The 23,725-nt window shown below is 42.9% G+C and overlaps 1 protein-coding gene across 1 annotated transcript in view; it reads right to left on the bottom strand.

The window, feature by feature from the left end:
- The window catches only part of NUS1 (NUS1 dehydrodolichyl diphosphate synthase subunit), a 36,575-nt gene extending 13,825 nt beyond the window's left edge, over positions 1-22,750 (bottom strand). The window contains exons 1-3 of the mRNA XM_030198547.1: positions 22,112-22,750; positions 6,800-6,916; positions 1,746-1,898 (exon numbers count right to left, since the gene is read on the bottom strand). Of these exons, the coding sequence (XP_030054407.1) occupies positions 1,746-1,898; positions 6,800-6,916; positions 22,112-22,547 (706 nt within the window). The 5' untranslated portion in view covers positions 22,548-22,750. The remainder of the gene's footprint in view (positions 1-1,745; positions 1,899-6,799; positions 6,917-22,111) is intronic.
- Positions 22,751-23,725: the final 975 nt, after the last annotated feature.

Below are 23,725 nucleotides of genomic sequence, written 5' to 3'. Positions count from 1 at the left end.
GCTTTTGTCCAAAGTTGGTAGACATTCCTCCTAAATGACATATATTGGTTACTCCAGCAGAGGGGGCTTAAACCACATATAAAAATCAAGTAGTACGAAGATCTATGCAAATAGAGGTTTCTTAAAATTATTTTTTTGAATACTTAAACAATTGTTCTTTCACACCAAATGTGTAACATATGCTGTGATTCATAAGCACGAGAGTGATCATTGTTGAGTCCCAGGCACTGCAGGAACCATGAGTGGGTATCTGTAAAGTATGGACCTGTTGCACCAGGACTACCTCTTGAAGTCATTGAGGGGGGGGGTCTTTGTGGGATAGATCATTCTAAAAAATAGCTGCAACTCGATGGTTATAAAAAATACCTCGGGCAGGTGCTCAAGACCAAGACAGGCTTAGATTATGACACACAAAGGAAATAAAAATAGCATATGAGTTATCACTTATTCCTTGGCAGGTTAATTGCAGGATTTTACATAATACAGTGGATAAAATTGGTGTTCTTTTCCTGTTTTTGATAAGAACTTATCGTACTCCACCTTATTATTTTTTTTTTAGAGGAAAGCAGTATATTCAAGTAGACTAAGAAGCTACCAGAACTGCCAAAAACCATGCAACAGTGATAAGACAGGACGTACACATTTTCTCACCAAAATTTAATTTTAAGGTACTAAGCAGACTGTAACTTGCAAAACAGCATGAACAGCTACAGGAGAGTGGGCGGAGGGGGGGAGAAGAGCCCAAAGAAAGAAGTCCTTCCTGACTGTAGTATATGGCTAAAGGCATGCATGCATGGAAAGGCAGCCCAAGGGCTTTTAGAAAAAGTTGCTGGGGTGGTGGTACTGTTTCCTACACCAGGCTCCACTGTCATCACCCCCCCATATGCAAGGATTTGTAGTTTCTACTTGTCCCACATAAAAAACAAAACAACCTCCCCCCACACACACACATATTAAAATTAAGACACAAAATGTGAAAACTATGGAGATTTTACAGAGCACTATAGCATAAGGCATGTCTCTATACTCCACTCCCCCACCCCCCAAATAAAATCTGAAGATCAATCAGGTAGTAGGTTACCCACATGTGAGGCACAGGAAAAAAAAAAAAAAGAATAACCCAGAAATATTTGGGGGGGTGGGGGAACCCATCCTTCAGGGCCCTAGTACCAATTTCTTCTAAAAGAAAACCAGTACTCGCTCGGAGGCAGTAACTGCTTCAAGCAGCTATACTGCAAATACCCAGGATCACCTGAACCCCTATGTTGGAGAAGCGTCAGATTTTACCACATGCCCACACAGAATCTGGATGATATTCACTAGGGGCCCTGTTTACTAAGGTGCGTTAGCGTTTTTAGCAAGTGAACATGCTACAGTCACCCACAGGAGTATCTCTAGTGTTAGCGCATGCTAAAAATGCTAGCGCACCTACAGCGCAGCTTAGTAAACAGGGCCCTAGGTGTGATGCTACCATCCCACTCACCTGTAAACAATCAGATGTTACCAAATGGGGCATGGCCCTGAACACAAACACAATTACAGAAGGTAGCTAAATTTGTAAAGGATGCCCCGAGAAGAGTGAAAAACTCATGCTGTACATTTAGATATGGCGTTATCATACTACATTCTCAAAGGCACACCAGATACATTTATTGTTTCCGAACTGTCATGGACCACTACAACTTTCAGCTGTAGCACCAAGTAACTTGGTACTTCTAATAAATGCTCCTCATTGTACTACTTACTTCGTAATAAGCTGTCAAAGACCTTCACGCTCAAGTCGCTGGGTTGCCTTTGTTGCTGTGCCACCAACTGACAGAACTCACGTGCTGCTCGTACAATGTCTTCTTTGCCATCCTCTGGGGACAGTACTCTTACTGCTGTCTGACAGTTTATAGCTGCAAAATTCAATGCTTTGAATTATTTACAAAACAGACACCACACAAGAATCCTTTAAAATAAGGAAGCCGGGCCTATTGTGCACTCTGCAGACAATGGACATAAGATTATCAATAAAAATAAGCAGATCTTTAAGCAAGTGTCTGGTAAGTCCATAGGTCACTGGAAGCTGCATGTTAAATGCACACTATCACTGGAACTTTTATCATTTTCTAAAACAAGAACAGCATACTGTAGGTATTTGAGAGGCAAGTTTTGCCTCACTTATTTGCTCACCTTAACCCCCTCCTTCCCATCAAAAGTTTAGCATTTCTGGTAAAGTTCCCACTACTGCTTCTCTCCAAAAAGGATAGAGCAGAACCACTGTCTGGCAGCAGCCAACAGCACAGGTTTCTGTTGCTGCCATGCTCTAGTACCGGCAACTCTTAAGTACCTTTATTGCTGAGGGCACAGACAGTCAAGAACCACAATGCATAACCCATAAAAATACAAACTTGTTTGTAGACACCTATCATTTTATTTAAAAGCTTGGAGCAGGCCACAGATGTCCTATTCTGAATGGGTGAAGGAAACTTTTTCCCAGAACCTTAAAGGCTGCACTAATATACACCCTTAGAGATGTGAGCCAGAAAATTTCTAAAAATTGTTTCATTAAAATTCATGGACATAATGAATGCAAACTAAGGAAAGCTTACCAATGTCAAGTTTTTAAACAAACAAATTAAGGATCTATTTTTTTTTTTTTGCCCCAAAATATTTCAGTTCAACCTCTTGGCTGCTCCAGAAATAGGGTATGTTTGTTTTTAGACATATAGGGAGAGCTTCTAAGCTTAGGTGGCTTATTTTCCAGCATATCCCAGTTTCCTTGAATGTACAAAGGTGAAATTGTGGCTTGCCTCAATTCCTTTCCTTTAGTCCATCATACTATTCCACACAAGTGGGTGTTATCTCCGTGTACCAGCAGTTGGAGGAAGAGGAAAAAAAAAAGCTGATTTTTACCAGTGACCTCACCAGTATAACTTAATAATGCTGAGTGGAAAGATCCAGTATACATCTGCCAAAATAGCAGAATGTCCTTTTTGTAATGCACACCCATGCCATCAATGACTGCAGCTGCAATGAACATCAAGCGAGCATACCACAGAGTAACACTCGCTACCCTGCATACTCCAGGAATGCTCAAATTGAATTCTTTTAATTTATTTTTCACTGTAAGGGAAAGTGCAGAATACCCTGACAGTCCTGGGCCTTAGTCTTCCAAGGGTAGGTTACGATCAGTAAAGCAGACTAAAGAAAAGGAAATTATTGAGCAAGACAATTTCATCTTCCTTGTCATCTGGCCATACAAGTGGGATGTACTGAGGCAGATCTACAGGGCAGAGGAAGACCAAGCTCCCTAATGACGACTCTGCCAAAGTCCTAACAGTCACTGGCTACCATGTCCAATCTGTAGTTCTTCACAAAATGAATGAAGCAATGTTTTACAAATGTCCACCAGAGCCAAATCCCGGGCCTCTGCCCTAGAGTAGGCCCTCAGGGACTGGACGATTTCTGCTAATATAGTCAGTTTCAACAGCTGCCTTGATCCACCTCACTCGCAATCTTTAAGACTGCCTGTCCCTTCCTAGGGCCATGAAAGGGTACCACAGCAACATCCCGTGGATGTCCAGTTCGATTCACTGGATCAGAGCCTTCCGCTAAAGAAGAAGGTGAACAAGCCTCCCAATTCATACATGGGAAGAAAATAAGGGACTGTGTAAAGAGAGATAAAATCCCCCTCAAAAGAAATACAGATCAAAAAGACAGAGCCTGCAGCTCGAAGATTCTCTGGGCTAAAGTGATAGCCACCAGAAAAACTGTCGTCTTGAGGGCGAGGTTCTTGATGGAAGCAGACTGTAGTGGTTCAAACAGCCTCAGCCAATACTTGGAAAACCAGATTCAGGTCCCACGAAGGAACAGAAGGACGCAGTAGAGGCGCACTGCGTCACCACTAACTGGACCACCTCCCTGTGCAAAGCCATGCAGATGCATGTGGAAAAGAGTAACCCGAATTATAGCTACATAATGCAAGGTTCCACATTTGGAGTCACCGACCAGGAAAGGGATCTAGGCATCATTGATATGTTGAAACCCTTTGGTCAGTCTGCTGCAGCATCGACGAAGAAAGCAAACAGAATATTAGGTATTATTAGGAAAGGAATGGAAAACAAAAATGAGGATGTTAATGCCTTTATATTGCTCCATGGTGCGACCGCACCTCGAATATTGTGTGCAATTCTGGTCACCGCATCTCAAAAAAGATATAGTGGAATTAGAAAAGGTACAGGGAAGGGCAACGAAAATGATAAAGGGGATGGGACGACTTGAAAAAAGGGGGAAAAACCCTCAGAAACCCAGGCTCAGCCAGGGTCTGATCAACAAGACACCATTATCTATAAAAGATTTTGTGCCAGTGATCTGATTTCTTTCATGGGGTTAATATTCCCTCCAATTATCATTCAGAACTGCCATAAGAGCTCAAGTTTAACAACAATGACAATCATAAGGGCACCAGGCTACAGCGTAGCATATATAAAATTAGCTTTCAAAAACTGGCTTGGCAACCCCTCATGTCAACTGCTGGTGTTCGTTCAACGTGGCCAGATTCGTTTCACCCTCATAGGAGCTTCTTCAGGAACCACTCTGTAAAGACATGGTATCAAAGATGTCAATTTTTAACTGACTGCACTCCTCACGTACCAGCTGAGTGGTTCCTGAAGAAGCCCCTATGAGGGTGAAACGAATCTGGCCACGTTGAACGAACACCAGCAGTTGACATGAGGGGTTGCCAAGCCAGTTTTTGAAAGCTAAGTTTATATATGCTACGCTGTAGCCTGGTGCCCTTATGATTGTCATTGTTGTTAAACTTGAGCTCTTATGGCAGTTCTGAATGATAATTGGAGGGAATATTAACCCCATGAAAGAAATCAGATCACTGGCACAAAATCTTTTATAGATAATGGTGTCTTGTTGATCAGACCCTAGCTGAGCCTGGGTTTCTGAGGGTTTCTCCCCCTTTTTTCATTTTCTATTCATTTTACACAACCCTTCTGATTGTGTTTTGCTGCTTTTCAGTTTTTTTCTGTATTAGTTTACCTGACTTTGATTAGCAGCGCATACTGTTTTTCATGAGATGGGACGACTTCCCTATGAGGAAAGGCTAAAGGAGCTAGGGCTCTTCAGCTTGGAGAAAAGACAGCTGAGGGGAGATATGATAGAGGTCTATAAAATAATGAGTGGAGTGGAACGGGTAGATGTGAATCGCTTGTTTACTCTTTCCAAAAATACTAGGACTAGGGGGGCATGCAATGAAGCTACAAAGTAGTAAATTTAAAACAAATCAAAGAAAATATTTCTTCACTCAACGTCTAATTAAACTATGGAATTCACTGCCAGAGAATGTGGTAAAAGCAGTTAGCTTAGCGGGGTTTAAAAAAGGTCTGAATAGCTTCCTAAAAGAAAAGGCCATAAATCATTAAGATGGACTTGGGGAAAATCCACTGCTTATTTCTAGGATAAACCACATAAGATTGTAAGCTCTTTGAGCAGGGACTGTCTTTCTTCTATGTTTGTGCAGCGCTGCGTACGCCTTGCAGTGCTATAGAAATGCTAAATAGTAGTAGTAATAGTAGTATTGTACTGTTTTGGGATTTTACCAGGTACTTGTAACCTGGATTGGCCACTGTCTGAAACAGGATGCTAGGCTTGATGGACCTTCGGTCTGTCCCAGTATAGTAATACTTATGTACCTTGACCCAATCCAGGCACTGCTGCAAAAACCTCAAAATCAGGAATCTGAGCCTTCTAAAGCTGCAGAGGTCAGTTCGGCATCCAAGGATTACCTTCCAGTTTAGAGTTTTCTACTGCACCGCTGCTATTGTGTTCAGCCGAACTTGCCTAACCTATCACCAGTCTTTTTAAAGACTTGATCTGGCTTATTTCCTCTTTGTACATCCATGCAATTTATTTTCAAGCTACAACAATATAAAGACTCCTGAGGCAGGCGCTTTTGCCAAAACACTGTGCCGAGTCCATTCTTATTACTAAATAAAGAACATCTCTCTTCATCCTGTCTCCTTGCCTTTTTGGAAGAGTACATAACAGAAGAACATAAAAGTAGCCATACTATTTCAGACCAATGGTCCCATTTAGGCCATTACACTGTTTTCCAAAACAGTGGCCAAGCCAGGTCACAAGTACCTGGAAGACACCCAAATCGTGTAACACTCCATACTACAAATCCTAGGGCAAGCAAATGCTTCCCATTTCTGTTTCAATAGCAGACTATGGACTTTTCCTCCAGGAATTTGTCCAAACCATTTTTAAACCCAGATACGTTAACCGCTGTTACCACCTCCTCTGGCAAAGAGTTCCAGAGCTTAACTATTCGTTGAGTGAAAAAATATTTCCTCCTATTTGTTTTAAATGTATTTCCATGTATCTTCCTCTAGTGTCCCCTAGTCTTTGTACTTTTGGAACGAGTAAAAAAAAAAAAAAATAGATGTACTTCTACTCATTGTAAACCACTCAGGATTTTGTAGACCTCAATCATATCTCCCCTCATACATCTCTTTTCCAAGCTAAAGAGCCCTAATCTCTATAGCCTTTCCTCATATGAGACGAGTTCCATCCACTTTATCATTTTAGTCGCTCTTTGAACCTTTTCCAATTCCACTATATCTTTTTTGAGATATGATGACCAGAATTGAACGCAATACTCCTTTACCCTTTAGCTGTCCTGGAATACGAAGACTGCTATTTAAGAAACCAGAGTGAGCACATCCTCATCTCTCTTCCAAGAACTTTTTTTTTTTTTGGGGGGGGGGGGGGGGGGGGGGGCTTCTGCTTAATTTGGCCTTACCTGACTCCGTTTTGTCCACTGACAACTCTGAATACTTGGAGCAATCGAAGCCCAGGAGTTCTTGCTGCTGTTTTAAGATTTCTTCCATCAGCCTATAATTATTCCTTTTAAAGATACCTGTAAAGTAGAAAAAAAAACGTCCCACTGTTAAGTCTGAGCTATTTTCCAAAACAGTGCATGTTTACCAGCAAACACAGAAAGAGGAAATGGAGGAAAGAGGCAGCCAGGACCAGTTTCCAACTGAAGCTCAAGGACAAAGAAAAAAGAGGGGGGGGGGGGGGGGGGGGAATCCACCCACACCACTATACACCAGTCATATCTGGTTGCATGGTAACCTTGAAATGATGTACTGAGATGAAGAGGTGAAGAACAAGTTAAGACAGAAGAAGCAGGCAAAGAGAAGCACAGCACCAGTGTGGGGAGGGGACCACTGAAAAGCAGGCACCTTTCTTGCATAGCTATCAAGACATATAACTTATGAACAATGAAAGCCTGTAAGGGACAGAAGAAATCCAACAGTATAATAGCTAATAACCCACACTAAATATTAGTGGACCAAAAGATACTTAAATTTAACAAAAATCAAAATTAAATTGAAATAGTGGAAATTCATCAGTAAGGACTCAACTGAGCCCAAGAGCTTAACGTGAAATTGCCAAATTTAAAAGGCCATTCAATGTGCTCTCCTTACATCACAGAAATTTCCACATGCTCAAAAGTTAGAGAAAGTGTCCACAACTCAAAGTCTACAATATATCATCAAAAATGCTATATCATTTCCAGCCATCACATTCACAACTGTAAATGTTCATAAAGTCTGATGCACAGTACAAGGCAAAAAGGTGGAGCACTTATCTGAATAAACAAACAAGGAGATTGGCAGAGAATTTACTGGCAAAGAGAACCCAACATGGCTATTTTTCAGTGGTTGCCTACATCAGGGGCACAGAATCCTGTGTCAATGAAGCAGACCTGTGCTTAAATATAAATCTGTCTTCAACTACAATCTACATGAAATGGTGACAGTCCGAGTTCAAAGGTCCTGTAACTACCCTGATGCAGGCAACCACCAAAACATGGCTACGTTGGTTCTTTTTGCCAATAAATTATCTCCATCAAACAGACTACTAGCCATCATTTATTTGGCCCCACTGGTGTCTCCTAATCAGGTTGGCTCTCTTGTCACACACAGTTGGATTGCCTCTGTTTGCTCCCCAATGAAAGCCTGTACAAAGATGAGAGAGAAAATTATGAGGAAGCAAACAAAAGCAGAAATCAAAGCACCAATAACCTACAATCAGGCTAGGTTTTACATCTGGGATATATCCATGCAATGTGAGCCAAACTAAACAATTTTATTTTAATATGCAATTTTCCCTAGTGTTGAAGGATGGGAGCCAAGTCAACGTTCCACCCTCCACCCCCATCGCGGTGCTCATCTAGGAACCTAGTGTATGCAGAGATACAGTGTAGTAGGTCATATCTCATTATCTGCTTCTTTTTGCACAATGCATTGTTAAGAAAGAAGGGGAGGCTGGAGACATGATACAGCAAATGTGAGAACAGGGGATCAGGACAAAGTAAAATCACCCTTGTCTGCTTTCGGTCAAGAAGGCAAATTTTCACTACCCTCTTTCTGTTGCATGGTAACAGTAGTTGATATTAGCGAACGATCACCAATTTCTACTCCTAAGAATACATCTGGACTAGCCCAACAACTTTGGATGAGTGCTCCAGACTAGTTAATTCTCATCAGACTACAAGGCTCAAGTACTTTTATAACGGATCCCAGTGCACAGAATCTCTATTCCTCATCAAAAAGTCCTGGTAATGATAATGTTTAAAACTTATGAAGAGCAGGGAGGAAGAAAAAGATTGAGGAATTGAGGGCTGGGGAACCTAAAACAGTGCTGCTGTAGATTTCCCCCGATCCCATCAAAAGATAAGTCAGCATGCAAGACTGGCAGATTCTACATCCGGACGGTGTAAGAAAAGGGAAGGCTCTTCACGGCCAACTGGGCCCCAGAAGATGACAGCAGCAGACCTTGAGAAGGTAAAATTAGTCCTTACCTGATCATTTTCTTTCCATTAGTCCCACAGATCAATCCAGAGACTTGTGGGTTATGTCCCTCTACCAGCAGATAAAGGGAACTTCAGAGGTTTACTATGGTCATATGCAGCCACCTTAAATTCAGTATTGTCGATAACAAAGCAGTAGAACAAGGAAGAGGAAATCCAACAGTAAGTCCTCTCCTGGCTGCATAAAGCCATGTAGGCTCCTCAACCGCTCCTGCGGGAGGGTAACAGAAGATTTCCTGGGGTTTTTTATTTGGTTATAGCCAAAATCAAAGGAATTTGATGAAACTGAAGCAACTAGAAGAAAACACTCAACCTAAAACAACCAAGGGTGGGTCTCTGGATTGATCTGTTGGGGCTAATGGAAAGAAAATCATCATCAGGTAAGGACTAATTTTACCTTCCATAGTGTCCCACAGATCAATCCAGAGACTTGTGGGATGTACCAAAGCAGTCTTCAAGTTGGGTGGAGTACTACAACCTCAGCAGACTGGAGTGATGCTTCACAGGTCACAGCCACACGCTGCCACATCAAGTCTGGAATGCCTAGTGCTGCCACGTCAAGCCTGCAATGCCTAGCAATGGGAGGACAGCAGACAAGTGGGCGATCTGCAAAAGCCATCCATGGCAGGACAGAGAACCAAGTGGCCAAAATGCAAAAAGGTAGCCACGGAAGCTAGACAGGACTTGGAAAAGGAAGTCATCTGTGCTCTGGAAAAAAGCACTGCCACCCGCAACAGGAGAGACTGTTCCATATAGAGGCCAGCCAAAGAAACTACCCCTCTCAGCCAAAGGCCACTGTGGCTCTTGAAACCAGATCCCCCCTCTCTTGCGACCAGCAAGTGGATAGCATGAGGCTATGCCGGGAGGTATTTCTGCTCAGCGGGTCAGGAATCCGAAGATCCCACCGCAGTGTGGATGTCTCATAAGGAGTCACCGCCTTCCTGTATACTTAAGGCTCTCCAGGTTCTGAATATGCCTGCCTCTGCTCCATCTGCTAATCTTAAAATGGTGAGCACAAGACCACTTCAGTATTTTGCAGTGCATAAGGCTAAGCAGGAAGTTCACTTCTCAGTGAATCACCCCAGACATTGCCCGCCATCTGCCAATCTAAAAATAGCAGAGCCAGTGTAGCTTTGGAAGCTGTATTACCTTCCTAAGATCTCAAGCAAAGCATGAAGCAAATAACTGAACAATGGAACTTGCTGGTCACTTGCAAATAGTATAGGAGTACATGGGGAACATACCAGAAGTGGGAAGAGACAAAGGTCGAATGGGATGGAAGGCAGAAACCACCTTATGAAGAAGAGACAGGACTATGTGCCCCATCATCCCTTCAGGCGAAATCCAGAGGATCTTGGACAGTCAGGAGTTCTGAAACCCTGCTTGGACTGAACCTGGATCGCTGAAGAAAACTAGGCTGCCCCGAATGATAGTCCTGGTGTCTTTAAAGACGAGGGCGAGCCTGACCTGACCGAAAAGAATGTGTAAACATGTCCTCAGGAAGAATCCGAGTCTATGAGTCACCCAGATCTTCCGCCAACTTCACCGAATCCTCAAACAATAGCTTGCCCTGAAAAGGGAGCTCAACCAGCCACCGTTTGAAGCTGCATCTGCCACCCAGCAGCGCAACCACATCAAACGACAGGCTGTGACCACCAGACATCTGCTTATTCGATGACCGAAACAAATCATAGAAGAAAACTGTCAACTAAACAGGCATCAACTCCACATCTGGCAAGTGAGGAGGTCGACTGTCTGCCTTCTGGAAGGGTTCTGAAATCTGTTGCTCCCAGCTACGGCATGCCCTAGCAGCCTAAAAGCTTCAGATTACCACCTCCAGAGAGAAAACTTCTGAAATGTCAGCGGAAAGTTGTGTTGAAATCACCCGTTGAGAGTAAGTTGGCTTGAAGGGAACCATAGAGATGGGGACCAAAGTGGCCTGGTGCAGAATCAGGCCCATAGGAGAATATCCAAGAAAGCGACCCTTGTGCCTAAAACTTGAACCTATTCACAGATCCACAGAACTGGTAGGGACAGTAGAACCGGACTTGAGTTGGCACCTGTTGCTGAGGAGCAAAAGGAAGAAAGGACTTCCCAAGCCTATATAGAATATTACTCCCCCATACGCCAAGATTTGTGCTGGAAACAATTGACTCTTGGTGAAATTGATCACCAATCCTAAGGACTGAAGAAGAGTAGCTATCTTGGATGAAATCTGCAGAGTCTCTTGATAGAGAGAGCCACAAATCAGCCAATCACAAGGTATGGATGAACTTACAATCCATCCTCGTGAAGGAAAGCTGCCACTACCACCAGGACCTTGAAAAAAAATGTCCTTGGTCATGTGGAAAGGCTGAAAGACATGGTCATAAATCACTGAAGCCCTTCTGCAGGAAGGTGCACCTGGAATATGAAAGGATGTTTCCTTGAGGTCCAGGGAGGCTAGAAACTCTCCCCGCCAGACTGAACTATTACACACTCCAAGGTTCCCATTGTGAAAAAGTTGAAACGTAAACACCCTAGACTGTTATGACACCCAAACTCAGCTGGAAGGAAGATCCCTGGTTGGAACTACAAAGCAAAGGGAACAACTTCCCATTCCCCCAATTGCAACTAGGGACAGACTCGACTGTGCCTAAAGGCAGAAACGTTGGCAAGGTGGCAAGAACTACCTGATATTTGTGTTTGAGCTTGCATGAAGACTCCAAGACAAAACTGTAGCAGAATGAGAGAAGAAATCCAGGTTGTAACTGTGCGATAGAAAAAACTATGACATGGTCTGAGACAGAGACAATCTTGGTTCACTCCTCATGAAACCCATATAGAGGAGTTCTATTATGAAACCAGAGGAGTGAGCCGAGACTCCATCACTGGGAGATGCAGCAGGCATAGATAGACCTGGAGTTGAAGCCGAGCTCATTCTGCCAGAAGCAAGGCAGCTTGTCATAGTGGAAGCGGAAACCAAGTGGTTTTCCTGGCCTCACAAAACCTAAGACAAAACTGAGGATTTAAAATCATCCTTAGTCTCGTCCCCTTGCAATCTCGGAGACTCGTCCCTCAGGTCTTTACCCAACTGCCCTAGATCTTCTCCAAGCACAAGATTACTTTCAAAAGGTAGATTGCCAAATGTGATTTGGAAGCCACATCAGTGGTCTGATGCCTAAGCATGAGCCAACTTCTTGCAGAGAGGGTCAAGAATTGGCTGGTGTGGCTATGCACTAGAACTGGCTGAGAACTGGAGCTAACAAGTGCAGCTGAGAACCAGAGTCAGATGGCTTAACATAATATGGCTGTTTACACAATTGCATACTACAGATAGCAAGCTGCAGCAGGACATGAACCTCTAGCGCTCTGTGCTCACTCTCAGCTGGTTGCAACTATTAAGCTACCTCTACACTGAAGTAGCTCATGGTCCATTCCTCATGAAATACTAGGTGCCTCATACCATGAAAGCAATTCGAGGTACTGGGGATGCTGGGGCTAGTATGCAAGAGAGTGGCCAGTATCAGTGCGCAAAAATAAAGAGAACTGCAATCTTTAGTACAAGAGAGTAGGGATAAGTGATCCATTAATGCCAGAACTGCTTGGCCAGGCAAGCAGTAAGAGAAAATGAAATAAAATATGCTCCATTGAAAACATAGCTGAGTCACAGCTTCTAATAGGATGGATAAAACAGCTGCCCTGTGCCTACCAAAACAAGCCGGGAAGGAACACAACGCTCCGAGGTGTCAGGCTGTACAGCGGCCTGCACAGGCACAACGGGAGGAGCTCTGGCACAGAAAACAGAAGCAGCTCCCATACCAGGATCCACAATTGTTCTCCCCCACCAGCAAATGTTGGGTAAAGACTACTCACCCCATCAGAAATCACTTTCGCATGCCAAGTCAGGAAAGTGAGAAACACAAACCCCGGTCAGGCAGAGGAGGGGGCGATGGGGGAGGAAGGAAGGGACCTGGCACCACCACCCAAGTCCCAGGACCAGGACACCTCATGCCCCAGAAGCTCAACTAGACCCTGGGGACCAGGCCAGGAGCCAAATCAATCCACAGCTGGACGGTTATGACTATCTACCTGCTAGATAGAGAGAATACTGAGGTTAAGGTGGCTGCATATGACTACATATAGTAAACTTCTGAAGTTCTCTGTATCTCCACCTGCTGGTAGAGGGACATAACCTACAATTCTGTGGACTGATCTGTGGGATGCTATGGAAAGAGACCGACTAGGCACAGCCAAGAGACTTCTGCAGGAAGTAGCAGAGGTGAAAAAGTAGTTCAAACAGGAAGAAAAAAAAAACTTCAGGGTGTGTGACAACAAAAGGTCACCGTCCCCCCTTCCACTTATAAACATATAAAGATCAATGGTTTAATACAACCTTGGTATTTAGATTAAAGGGAGACGTTATTAACGTGCACCACAATTAAGACAGTTCATTGTACCACAACTTAAGGTATTTTAGCACAGGTCCCAGGTACTATTTTATGCAATGAGATCTAGTTATTAATAACCCATGTTGACAGTAAAATAACCGATCTTAACGGTAACCAATGTTGGTAACTTCACCCCTAAATGTTTTAGTTCAGATTTTACAAGCAGATATCATAAAATAAACTACAATGGAGTCACAACTGTCCAAGCCAAGCACCCTCTGATAGTCACCACCAATTCAGGTCACAAAGTATCCATTAGGATACCAAGAAGTAGATCCATTCCGTGTTACTCACTCCCAGAGAAGCTGTGGACTTTAAATTTAGTCTGTATGGCCTGTGTGTACTCAGAAATTTTAAGACATGATCCCTGAAAAACACCAAGCAGCTCACTTTTTAAACATTAACATTCAAAAGAGCCACCCAAAGTTGCCCCTCAGTCTTGGGGGCACTTTATTTTTTTACCATGTTATAAATTCTTGCTTGGTTCAGCAGTACTGGAGGTTTTGAAGTTATATACCAAAAGTACTGCCCTCTAGAGGATACCAGTTGACTTTAATTGATGACAATTCAAAGCACTGCATGGAGGTGAATGCTCAACAGGCCCGTTTCTGACACAAATGAAACGGCCGCTAGCAAGGTCTCAGAGTGTGTGTCAGAGAGAGAGGGGGGGGGGGGGGAACGTTGCAGGAATGCTTCAAGGCTTCACTTTCTCGGCTTCAGAATGTTGGAGGTGTGTTTTATTATATAGGATAGTGACCATATATTTTTGTATTATTACTGGACTCTTCAATATATTGTTAATCCACTTAACCCCACGAGCTCACGATCATGCATGTGGCCTTTTAATTCACAAAAATAATCCAAGCCCAGTGTACTTGTTTCCTTGCTTCCAGATACCCAGAAGTGGTTTATCACTCATTGTTACTCAGATATGATACTATGCCCTTACTCAATGTCAGCATTTCCATTTCCAAATATAGCATTGGGTGTTGTTGGGTGGGGGGGGAGGGGAAGAGAATATAGTCATTTTTAATCTTAAATTCTGAGCATCTTTCCAAGGTGATGTACTCAGGCTTTAAGACAATCTTGGAGAAGCACCCCCCCCCCCCCCACCCAAACACACACTTTTGAACGGAATATTTTAAGACTCCCAACAAATAGCATATTAATTCCACAGGGTTCAATATGCAGCAACAGTTCTAAAACATCGACACTGGCATTTAAAATACATATATTCAGCACTACTACATATGATCAGCACTTAATACACATACGCAATCAATACACTGCAGCTACATGTTTTAACAGGCTGCCACCTTGATAATTGTGGCTCGCTCTCACTCTGCCCCTTTAATAACCAATAATTAACCAGACTGTGCAGACAGGTTTATAGCCCAAATAATATCCATACAAGGGCTGAAAGTTCAAATAAGAAAAAGTTATGTTTAAAGGCTGCCTGTAAACTTCCTTTGAATACTGATTTATTTATTTATTTGTGGCATTTATACCCCGCTCTTTCCCGTTCGATAGCAGGTTCAGTGCGGCTTAGAAAGTATGGTACATAGTATCACAGAGATAATACAAAGTATGGTACAAAAAATGATGCAAAAACAAAAGCAGGAATGGCTGTTCGCTACATTTCAAATGAAATCTCAGCTAGAGAGCTCTGTACTTAAGTCACAGATGTCTAGACAAAAAAAATAAAAGCAATAAACGATTCAAACAATTTCCCTAAACTGCCACTTATGGAGGATACAGAAAATAAAATGGAGAAAAGGTAGGTGCAAATATAATAAAGCATGGTAAGACTTAGTGCACAGCTTAGTGTGGATTCTGTATACAATTTGAGCCATTAGTGCTTGGGAATCTGCCACTCAGCCCTGCAAATAACAAGGCATATGAATAATTAAGAAAATAGGCCTCCCACATCCACAACGCGATTTGGCTCTTTGTAAGCTTAAGCCACGCAGAGTAGATGTTTGGGCTGGTCTCAATTATGTTCCTAGACTTGGAAACCTGTGAAAGACCCAACTGACTCTTGGCAAGACTCATCCCCTCCAAACCATTCCAACACTCAGAAACTCTCTCCATCATGATAAGGGTGGCTCAGAGGACCAGGTGTCAAGTATTAAGGTACCTGGAACCCTCATCTGTGGGGATAGGTGGTCACTACCATGACTTTGGAGAAGGCATGGGGTGCAGTGGCCAGGCCAAAAGCATCACTAAGGACTGACAATTCCTACCGAGTACCCAGAACCAAAGAAAACACTTACATGTTTCTCAGATCACAAGAACAGAGACACTTCTATCAGGACCAGGGAGACTCACTTGGCACTGGCTCGTGGTCAAGGCTTGGAAATCTGGAGGAAACCACTCCTAACAACTGTGGGTAAGGGCCATAGTCCAAACCCCAACAGCAGCCAGCCAAGGGATTCAACCTCAAGGACTGCAGGACAGGGAGTCAGACCTATATACCAAATCTGCTGAACCAACCTCTACTGAAGACAAAAATGCTGGAGAGTCCTAGACTGCACCAGTCCTTATACTGGTGATGTCACTGGAAGGACTTCTACTTTCAACCTCCATCTGCTAGTAAGAGGACATAACATTCATCAGGACTAGTCTAGCAGGATAAAGAATGTCTTTGTTCTACCATGCCAAGGTACAAAGCAAAACAGGGCACAATGGGACACACACAAGCTCATTTTCAAAGCACTTAGCCTCCCAAAGTTCCATAGAAACCTATGGAACTTAGCCTCCCAAAGTGCTTTGAAAATATGCCTCACAGTGTACTACTAAAAAGTACATGGGTAAAGAACCCAGACTAATAATTGGAGTGCAAGGACACCAATGACATTTTCACAAACACATTTTTCAGTAACAACTAACTTCTCTAGTTGGACTGTGGCCTTTTAACCTCACTGTACAATAAGATAATGGGGTTGTACAAGGACCTAGATTTGGCTCAGCTGACCTGTCTGCCTTAATAGGGAAGGTTAAGTTTTAGGAGGTTAAGGAAATTACAGCTGAGGAAACAACTTCAATGCATGGGAAGTCGGGATACATGACCAACAAGTATGCTTTAAAGAGGCAAACTTGCTGACGTCCATGAATAATTCATGGAGCCTTCCTACAGTGTCTGGCAAGGGTTTATCTTTTACTGAACACACACCTATAAACCTTGTCTAGGTGTGAAAGTTTCAGGTCTTCCTTTTTTGTGTAAATACAGAAAGTTATAACAGAACAGCAATATTTGTGAATGCTCAAGGAATACTGAATGTTTGATAATTAGGCTTCAGGAAAAACACACACAAGAAGTAGTCACCAAGTGATGATGTGGGAACATATGTGGATAAAGGGATGATTATATGGTTGAACTTCCATGCAACATTGTATATGCTTGCTTACAATGTTATTACCAAACAGTTTAGCCTCTACTGGGAGAGTGTTCAATTCCTGAGGTCTGAATCTAAGATTTCATATTCACATATTCAAGGGGTATTTCTCTCACATTTGGTTTTATTGATTTGATATACTGCTTAATACAATAAAGTGTTAAAGTGGTTTACAATAAAAGTTTTAAAAGATAAAGTATAAATACAACCACTAAATATGAGCAAAATATCACAATGTGAACTTGAAAAAAAATTACAAAACCAGTTTCTTAAGAAAAAAATTCACACCTCAGAGAAGCCAAAACTATCATTAAATAAGCAAATCTTAATGAAAGTTTTGTGAAATGTAGTATAACTGGAAATAATATGAAATTTCTGGGTAATGAATTCCAAAGAATGGAACCTGCATAACAAAATGCCTGTTTCTAGTGGCATTTAGCCTAACAGAGTGTAAAGAAGGAAGCTTTATCAAGCATTTTTAAGAGGAAGGTGCGTACTTTAATTTGCCCAACAGGTATTTTGGTAATCCCATATGAAAAGCCTTGTAGACAAGACAAAGCAATTTGAATGAGATTCTAGCTGTAATTGGTAGCCAATGTAGATCAGCCAAAATTGGTGTCACATGACCAAATTTCTTCTCTCTTGATACCAATTTGGCTACAGTGTTCTGCTCCAATTGAAGCGTCCTCAAACTATTCTTTGACAGTCCTTGATATATACAGAGCTTTTCCAGCTCTTATTGCCAATTCTGAGATCTGCTTTCAGATGTTTTCAGATGACTTTCAGCTGTATATTCCCTTAAGAGATGCACAAGGATCTCTGCTAGTTAAGATTAATGTTTGCATGTTACAAAAGATGATGGCCTTGAACAAGCTGGGGTTAAATCCCCATAAGAGCTTTGGGTTCGTCACAAGCATGTATTGCCCCACCCTTGTTTGGGAGGGGAATTTAGTTGGAAGTGAGCATGCCTGTACTTGGGGGAATACAATCTAGATGGCAAAGTTTTTTTTTTGGGGGGGGGGGGGGGTTGTTTTAGTTTTCTTTTTTTAAAGCATCAGGTTTCTCAGGCAGCAAGGCTGGCTCTTCTTCCTCTAATCTGCAACAGAATTTCATAGTGCAGGATTTTGCTTTGCCTGTTTAAGGACTACTACAGCGCACTATGTTCTAGAAATTACTATAAAGGGGAGGCATTTACAGAATTCAAAATGGTACAGCCAAATTACTGGGACCATGTTTCCCATCCTTCATTAACTGCACTGGTTACCTGTGTTTATTGGGTCCAATTCAAGTAATTAGTGCTGGGAAGCTTTACAGCAAAACAGGAGTTAAATATATAATGGAGAAAAAATATGAAGGTATCAGCCTTTACAAGATTATGATCTCGGGGAGATAAGTTCTTGGCTTTGCATCCAGAAAAATGATGTCAACTCTCAGGAGCAAGGTTTCTCCATTTTCTTGAATGATTCCATTGTTATGGAATAAGCTGCCTGAATCTCTGCCTCTGCTGTATGATTTAGTTAGGTTTGTACAGTGATTTGATGTACAGTTGCTACCCACTTAGAAATAGATTAAATAGGCGGTATATACAGTAACTTTTTGCTGCGTTCGGCGAATGGATGTGTAAGTTCAGAAGGGAAGAGAGGGCCCCGGCCGGGTGGAGGGGTGGCAGCGGCAGCGACTCCGAGTGGGGGGGGGGGAGCGGTAGCAACCTCGGTGGCGCAGTTTCCCTCTCTGTCCCGCCCCGCCGTCATCACGTATTGACGCAGGGCGGGACAGAGAGGGAAGTCTCTACTGCGCATTTGCGAGTGAGTTGGTCACTCGCCGTTTATATGTTTGATAGCCTGGGGCCCCCTCCAGTCTCTCTAGTATCTCTGCCTCAAACTCCTTCTCTTCCCCTGCACAGTGACTGGGCTGGGCTCTGCAGAAAGTTAGGAGAAATCTAACACTTTCGAGTCCTGCAAGACTTCCCAAACCCCTTGTACCGCACAGCTCAAGTATATGTGGAGCCCGATTGCCGTGCAGAAGGAGAGGTGTTTGAGACAGTGCTGAGGAACGGGGAGCAAAAAAAAAAAAACAACAATCGGACATAAGAAATCCCAGGTCCCAGGGCATGGCACCTGGGTTTTGTTGAGCCCTGGCCTAAAGAAATAGAAAAAAGTGCCTTAGTAAATCATTACCTAAAGGAACTACTGCTGAGGAGGGTGATTCCCCCCCCCCCCCCCCCCAAAAAAAAAAAAAATTATTCCATCATTGTTCAAGTTGCTTGTGGGGTGGAGGAGCAATTAAAGATTTTAGCTGCTGGCTCCTAGATTTGTCAAGGCCCAATTTAAACCTGTTCTTTTAACACATCCAAAGTGGATTACATAAAACAAACACACACAAAACAAATACACCCAAACAGCGCAGAAATAACATTACTGCAGCAGAGAGCAAACAGCCCCTACCTTAAGTACCCTCTTCCATTACTCAGAAGATGAAAATAAACATGTTACCTATTCAGTGTGGACTCTATTCAAAACTGAAAGTGTAGCATATTTAAAAAGATGCACCACGTCCCAATTCAAAGTTGTACATTTATGTTTGTCATAACAGGGATTACTAAAGCATTTCTTCCTTGCAGATAATTGCTAAAAACTTATGCCAAAGAATGTGACACAGTTGCTGTTCCAATTTTTATGGCATTCTATACCTTGAGTTTAGAATCAATTTGAAATTTTGCTAAGTTAAGGCTTGCTTAGGTTTTAGTTCTGTTTAACTGCATAGTGAAGTAATGCTCCTAACCAGTGGGAAATCTGATCCACTCCAATCCACTCTTATATCCCACTGAATTGCAGTACTTCGGTTCAAAGCGGCTTACAAAAAGATAAGAAAATACATCAACGTCAAATTAAATTCCATCAGAAGAAAAACAAAATTATGATATCAAATGCTTCTCCAAAGTATGGGTCCTCAAGGAATGTTGAAAAACTGTAAATTGACTCAGATTTCATTTAGAGAACCCCTATTTCTAATACATGCAAGCTAACAAACTATTCTTGCACATATCAGTACCTAATGAAGGACTATCACTAAAGTAGTCACTTGAATAAACTGAAGTTTAAAAATCATCCTTGCTGAAGTGCTCTGCAATTACTAACCTTTTATAGTTTTTACTAGTTAAACCTTTACAGGAGTGTTACAGTAAAACACGAAAAGTGGGAGAGCGACCAAGGCTACCAGAAACTGGAAGATGTTCTTTGATTAAAAGTTTTGTTGTCTTTACTGTGGGGCGTTTGAGTTCTCCGCTTGCCAGCAGATTTCCTCTCAGGAGTGTTACAGTAACATAACTGGGATAGTATAAATTGAGGTTAACCTAGCAAAAAAAAAATGTCATAAAGTAGGTACTGCTCTCAACTTATACAAAGTAAAGTACACTTTCTTAGATAGATTCTGTCCCTGGCTAAAGTCAATGAAGAATCTAAAACCACACCCAATCACTAGATGAGCTGACAAATTCTGGATTGGGACTTTCAGGTGCTATTACCCTAAGTCTACAGTAATTTCTCCATAGGTAATGAATCTTCAGCAAATGTCTTCTGGACATTTGATACCCCTACTGCTTGATTATATTACTTCACCTTCTTGTTACTAAGGAATTTTTCTTTGAACATATCTTGGCAATGATGAAAACACTTGATGAGGAGTCTGTAGTGCCTGTTTGATTGTGACTTGGGGCTTTGAACTCTTAACTAGAATTAGATCCTACAGCTTAAGCACTGAGTGCACTTGTTTGGTTACAATGTTTCCTTACCTTATCAGAGTGAAAGAGGAGAAAAAGAATTTTTGTTTTTGGAGACCTATAGTACTACAGTTAGGAACGTTACTTTGTTTTTTTATATTGTTGAATCTGTTCGGTCTATGGACTGTTAATCATAAAATAACTTTGTTCCTTATTAGCACCAGGACTACATGCTGAATTTTATTCATGCATACAAGACCCCCCCCCCCCCTTTTTTTATTGTTGACTGATTTCTACAGGGTTTCTCAGAATTAATACCATGTAAATAATCCTGCACAAACACAATAACTTTTTAAAACGATAAACCTAATAAGAATTTTAAAAAATAATAATGCTTCCAAAAAATACATTCCTAGGAGTTATATTCTATGGGCCCAATTTAAGAACAGTTAAAATATATGAGACTCAGTTCAAAGAAATCTATGAAGGTTATGCACAATCCTTGAAAAATATTTTAAGCTATTATATTGCTTGTTTGGTAAATGTACCCCAAACATCTGCCCAGGGGATTGCCAGTCTGACACAAATAACCCAAAATAAGGTCAATTTCCTACCTGGCTACTATTATACATGGGGGTTAGAAAAAAAATTGAAGCACCACAACCTACATAGAAGTCAGTAAAGAGTAATATTATTTATTTATGCACATTTATACCCCACTTTTTTCCACATGCATGGACTCAAAGTGGCTTACAATGTACCGATAAGGTGATCGCCAGACCAGTGGATATACAATTACAATACGATACAGACGTTCAAATATTTGAAAGGTATTAATCCACAAATCCGCAAATGAACCTTTTCCGGACATGGGAAGGCGGCAGAACTAGAGTACATGAAATGAGATTGAAGGAGGGCAGACTCAAAAAAAAAGTCAGGAAGTATTTTTTCATGGAGACAGTAGTGGATGCTTGGAATGCCCTCCAGCGGGAGGTGGTGGAGAGGAAAACGGTAACGGAATTCAAACATGCGTGGGATAAACATAAAGGAATCCTGTTCAGAAGAAATGGATCCTCAGGAGCTTAGCCGAGATTGGGTGGCAGAGCTGGTGGTGGGAGGTGGGGCTGGTGGTTGGGAGGCGGGGATAGTGCTGGGCAGACTTATAAGGTCTGTGCCAGAGCCAGTGGTGGGAAGCGGGGATAGTGCTGGGCAGACTTATACGGTCTGTGCCAGAGCCAGTGGTGGGAGGTGGGGCTGGTGGTTGGGATAGTGCTGGGCAGACTTGTACAGTCTGTGCCCTGAAAATGACAGTTACAAATCAAGATAAGATATACACAAAAACTAGCACATATGAGTTTGTCTTGTTGGGCAGACTGGATGGACCGTGCAGGTCTTTTTCTGCCGTCATCTACTGTGTTACTATGTAATATAACATACACCAGGATTATTGTTCCCTCTCGGGCTCCACTTTGCACCCAATTATGGTTTATAAAAGACAGTTGTACACTGACACAGGAGGAGACAAACTTATGATCGGAGAACGGGGTGGGGGGGGGGAGTGATTAACATAAGAATTTCTTTTTATACAGTCCCACTAGGAGTCTACACGCACCTGTTTCTTCAGTTCCCATAACCCCCGCGTTACGCTCCAAATCCCTTCCTTTCCCCACCCGAACCACACCGCCCTTACCTTGGCTGTCATAGACGCTGACGTAAGAAATGCCCACCGCCATACACCACACTACCAGGTTGGCAATCTCCACATAACCCGGTTCGCGCTGCTGCTGCTCCTCCTCCTGCTCTTCGTCGGCCACCAACAGCCCCACGTGCACCGGCAACTTTCGCAGAGAGCGAGCGTCCGCGCGCCAGCGCAGCCTCCACCTCGCAGCGGCTCCAGCGCCTTGGCCGCCGCCGTGTACCCGCCCCTTGCCTTCGCCGCGTCCTGCCGCCCGTTTCTGGAAGTCGAAGGCGGCAGGCACAAGGACAGCAGCCACCAAGCGTCCCAGGCGGTAGATCCAGCCCAAGTTCCACTTCCATAAGCGCGTGCGAAGCCACCACAGTAAAGTCCGCTGCAGGCAGAGCAAAGCGTGCAGGAAGCGCCAGGCCAGCTCATACAGCGCCGGCATGGCGAGGAAAGGGACGCAGCGCGCACCCCTGCGCGTGACAAGATGAGAGGAAAGACTAACCGCGGCTCAGCATGCCAAGCCCGCCTCCTTCCTAACGTAGGGAAGTGATGCAGCGCAGACACTCTAACACTTCACTGCCAACACTAAACCCCGACGATCGCCATCTTCCAATTTAACATTTTCAACTCTCACCCAGAAGCCGCGTACATGGAAGGCCAGGATAGGTCAGCTGTGAGTGTCACGTCATTTCCGTTAGGGTTTTTTTTTTTTTCTGCGTCGGGGAGGGAGGGGTGGTCGCTAGACACATCCATTGGCCCTCGAATGCTCCTTAGGGATTTTCTCAGTGACGTTGATCTGACGTACTAGCCGTTTTGAGGCAGAAACTTCACGTGACCCAGACGAGTCGAGCGACCACACCACCACCACCACCACCACCACCAGTAGTCCAGTACTATCTGATGTGCAGAGGAGAAAACGACGCGGGGATAATTTTTTTCCCGGCCCCGTGGGCCCTCCTGTCTCTATCCCCGTCCCATTCCTGCACGCCCCGTCTCCGTTCTCGTGGGCTCTGTCCTCATCTGCAGAGGCCTCAAACACTTATTATTTTATATTTACATCTTTTTATTAAAATATAAAAAGGAACAATATGCTGTGCAACTTATGTATAAATTGCAAATAGAAAACAATAATAACAATGAGTAACTAATAACCCACCACCACCCTCTACCCCAACCCCAACAATAGCTGTTTTGTGCAACCCCAATGGTTATCAATAGAAATCAAACAAAATAAAACATGGAAAAGAAAATAAGATGATACCTTTTTTATTGGACATAACTTAATACATTTCTTGATTAGCTTTCGAAGGTTGCCCTTCTTCGTCAGATCGGAAATAAGCAAATGTGCTAGCTGACAGTGTATATAAGTGAAAACATTCAAGCATTACTATGACAGTCTGACAGGGTGAGAGGATGGGGCGGGTCGGAGGTATGCATGGGGACATCAAAGCATATCATTGATATTCTAACAGGATGGGTGTGGATAGGTGAGGGGTGGGGTGATCAACAGAGACATACAGCTTTATGGTTTATAATGGGCCAGGAACCCTAGATCCTTGTTAAGTCCTTTCTGTTGGGTGTTAAAATATTCAATCATTCTGACTTCAAAGGTCTTACGTT

The sequence above is a fragment of the Microcaecilia unicolor genome, chromosome 3, assembly GCF_901765095.1.
Source record: "Microcaecilia unicolor chromosome 3, aMicUni1.1, whole genome shotgun sequence".
Classification (NCBI taxonomy): Eukaryota; Metazoa; Chordata; class Amphibia; order Gymnophiona; family Siphonopidae; genus Microcaecilia; species Microcaecilia unicolor.
This window is presented reverse-complemented; position numbering and strand designations above follow the sequence as displayed.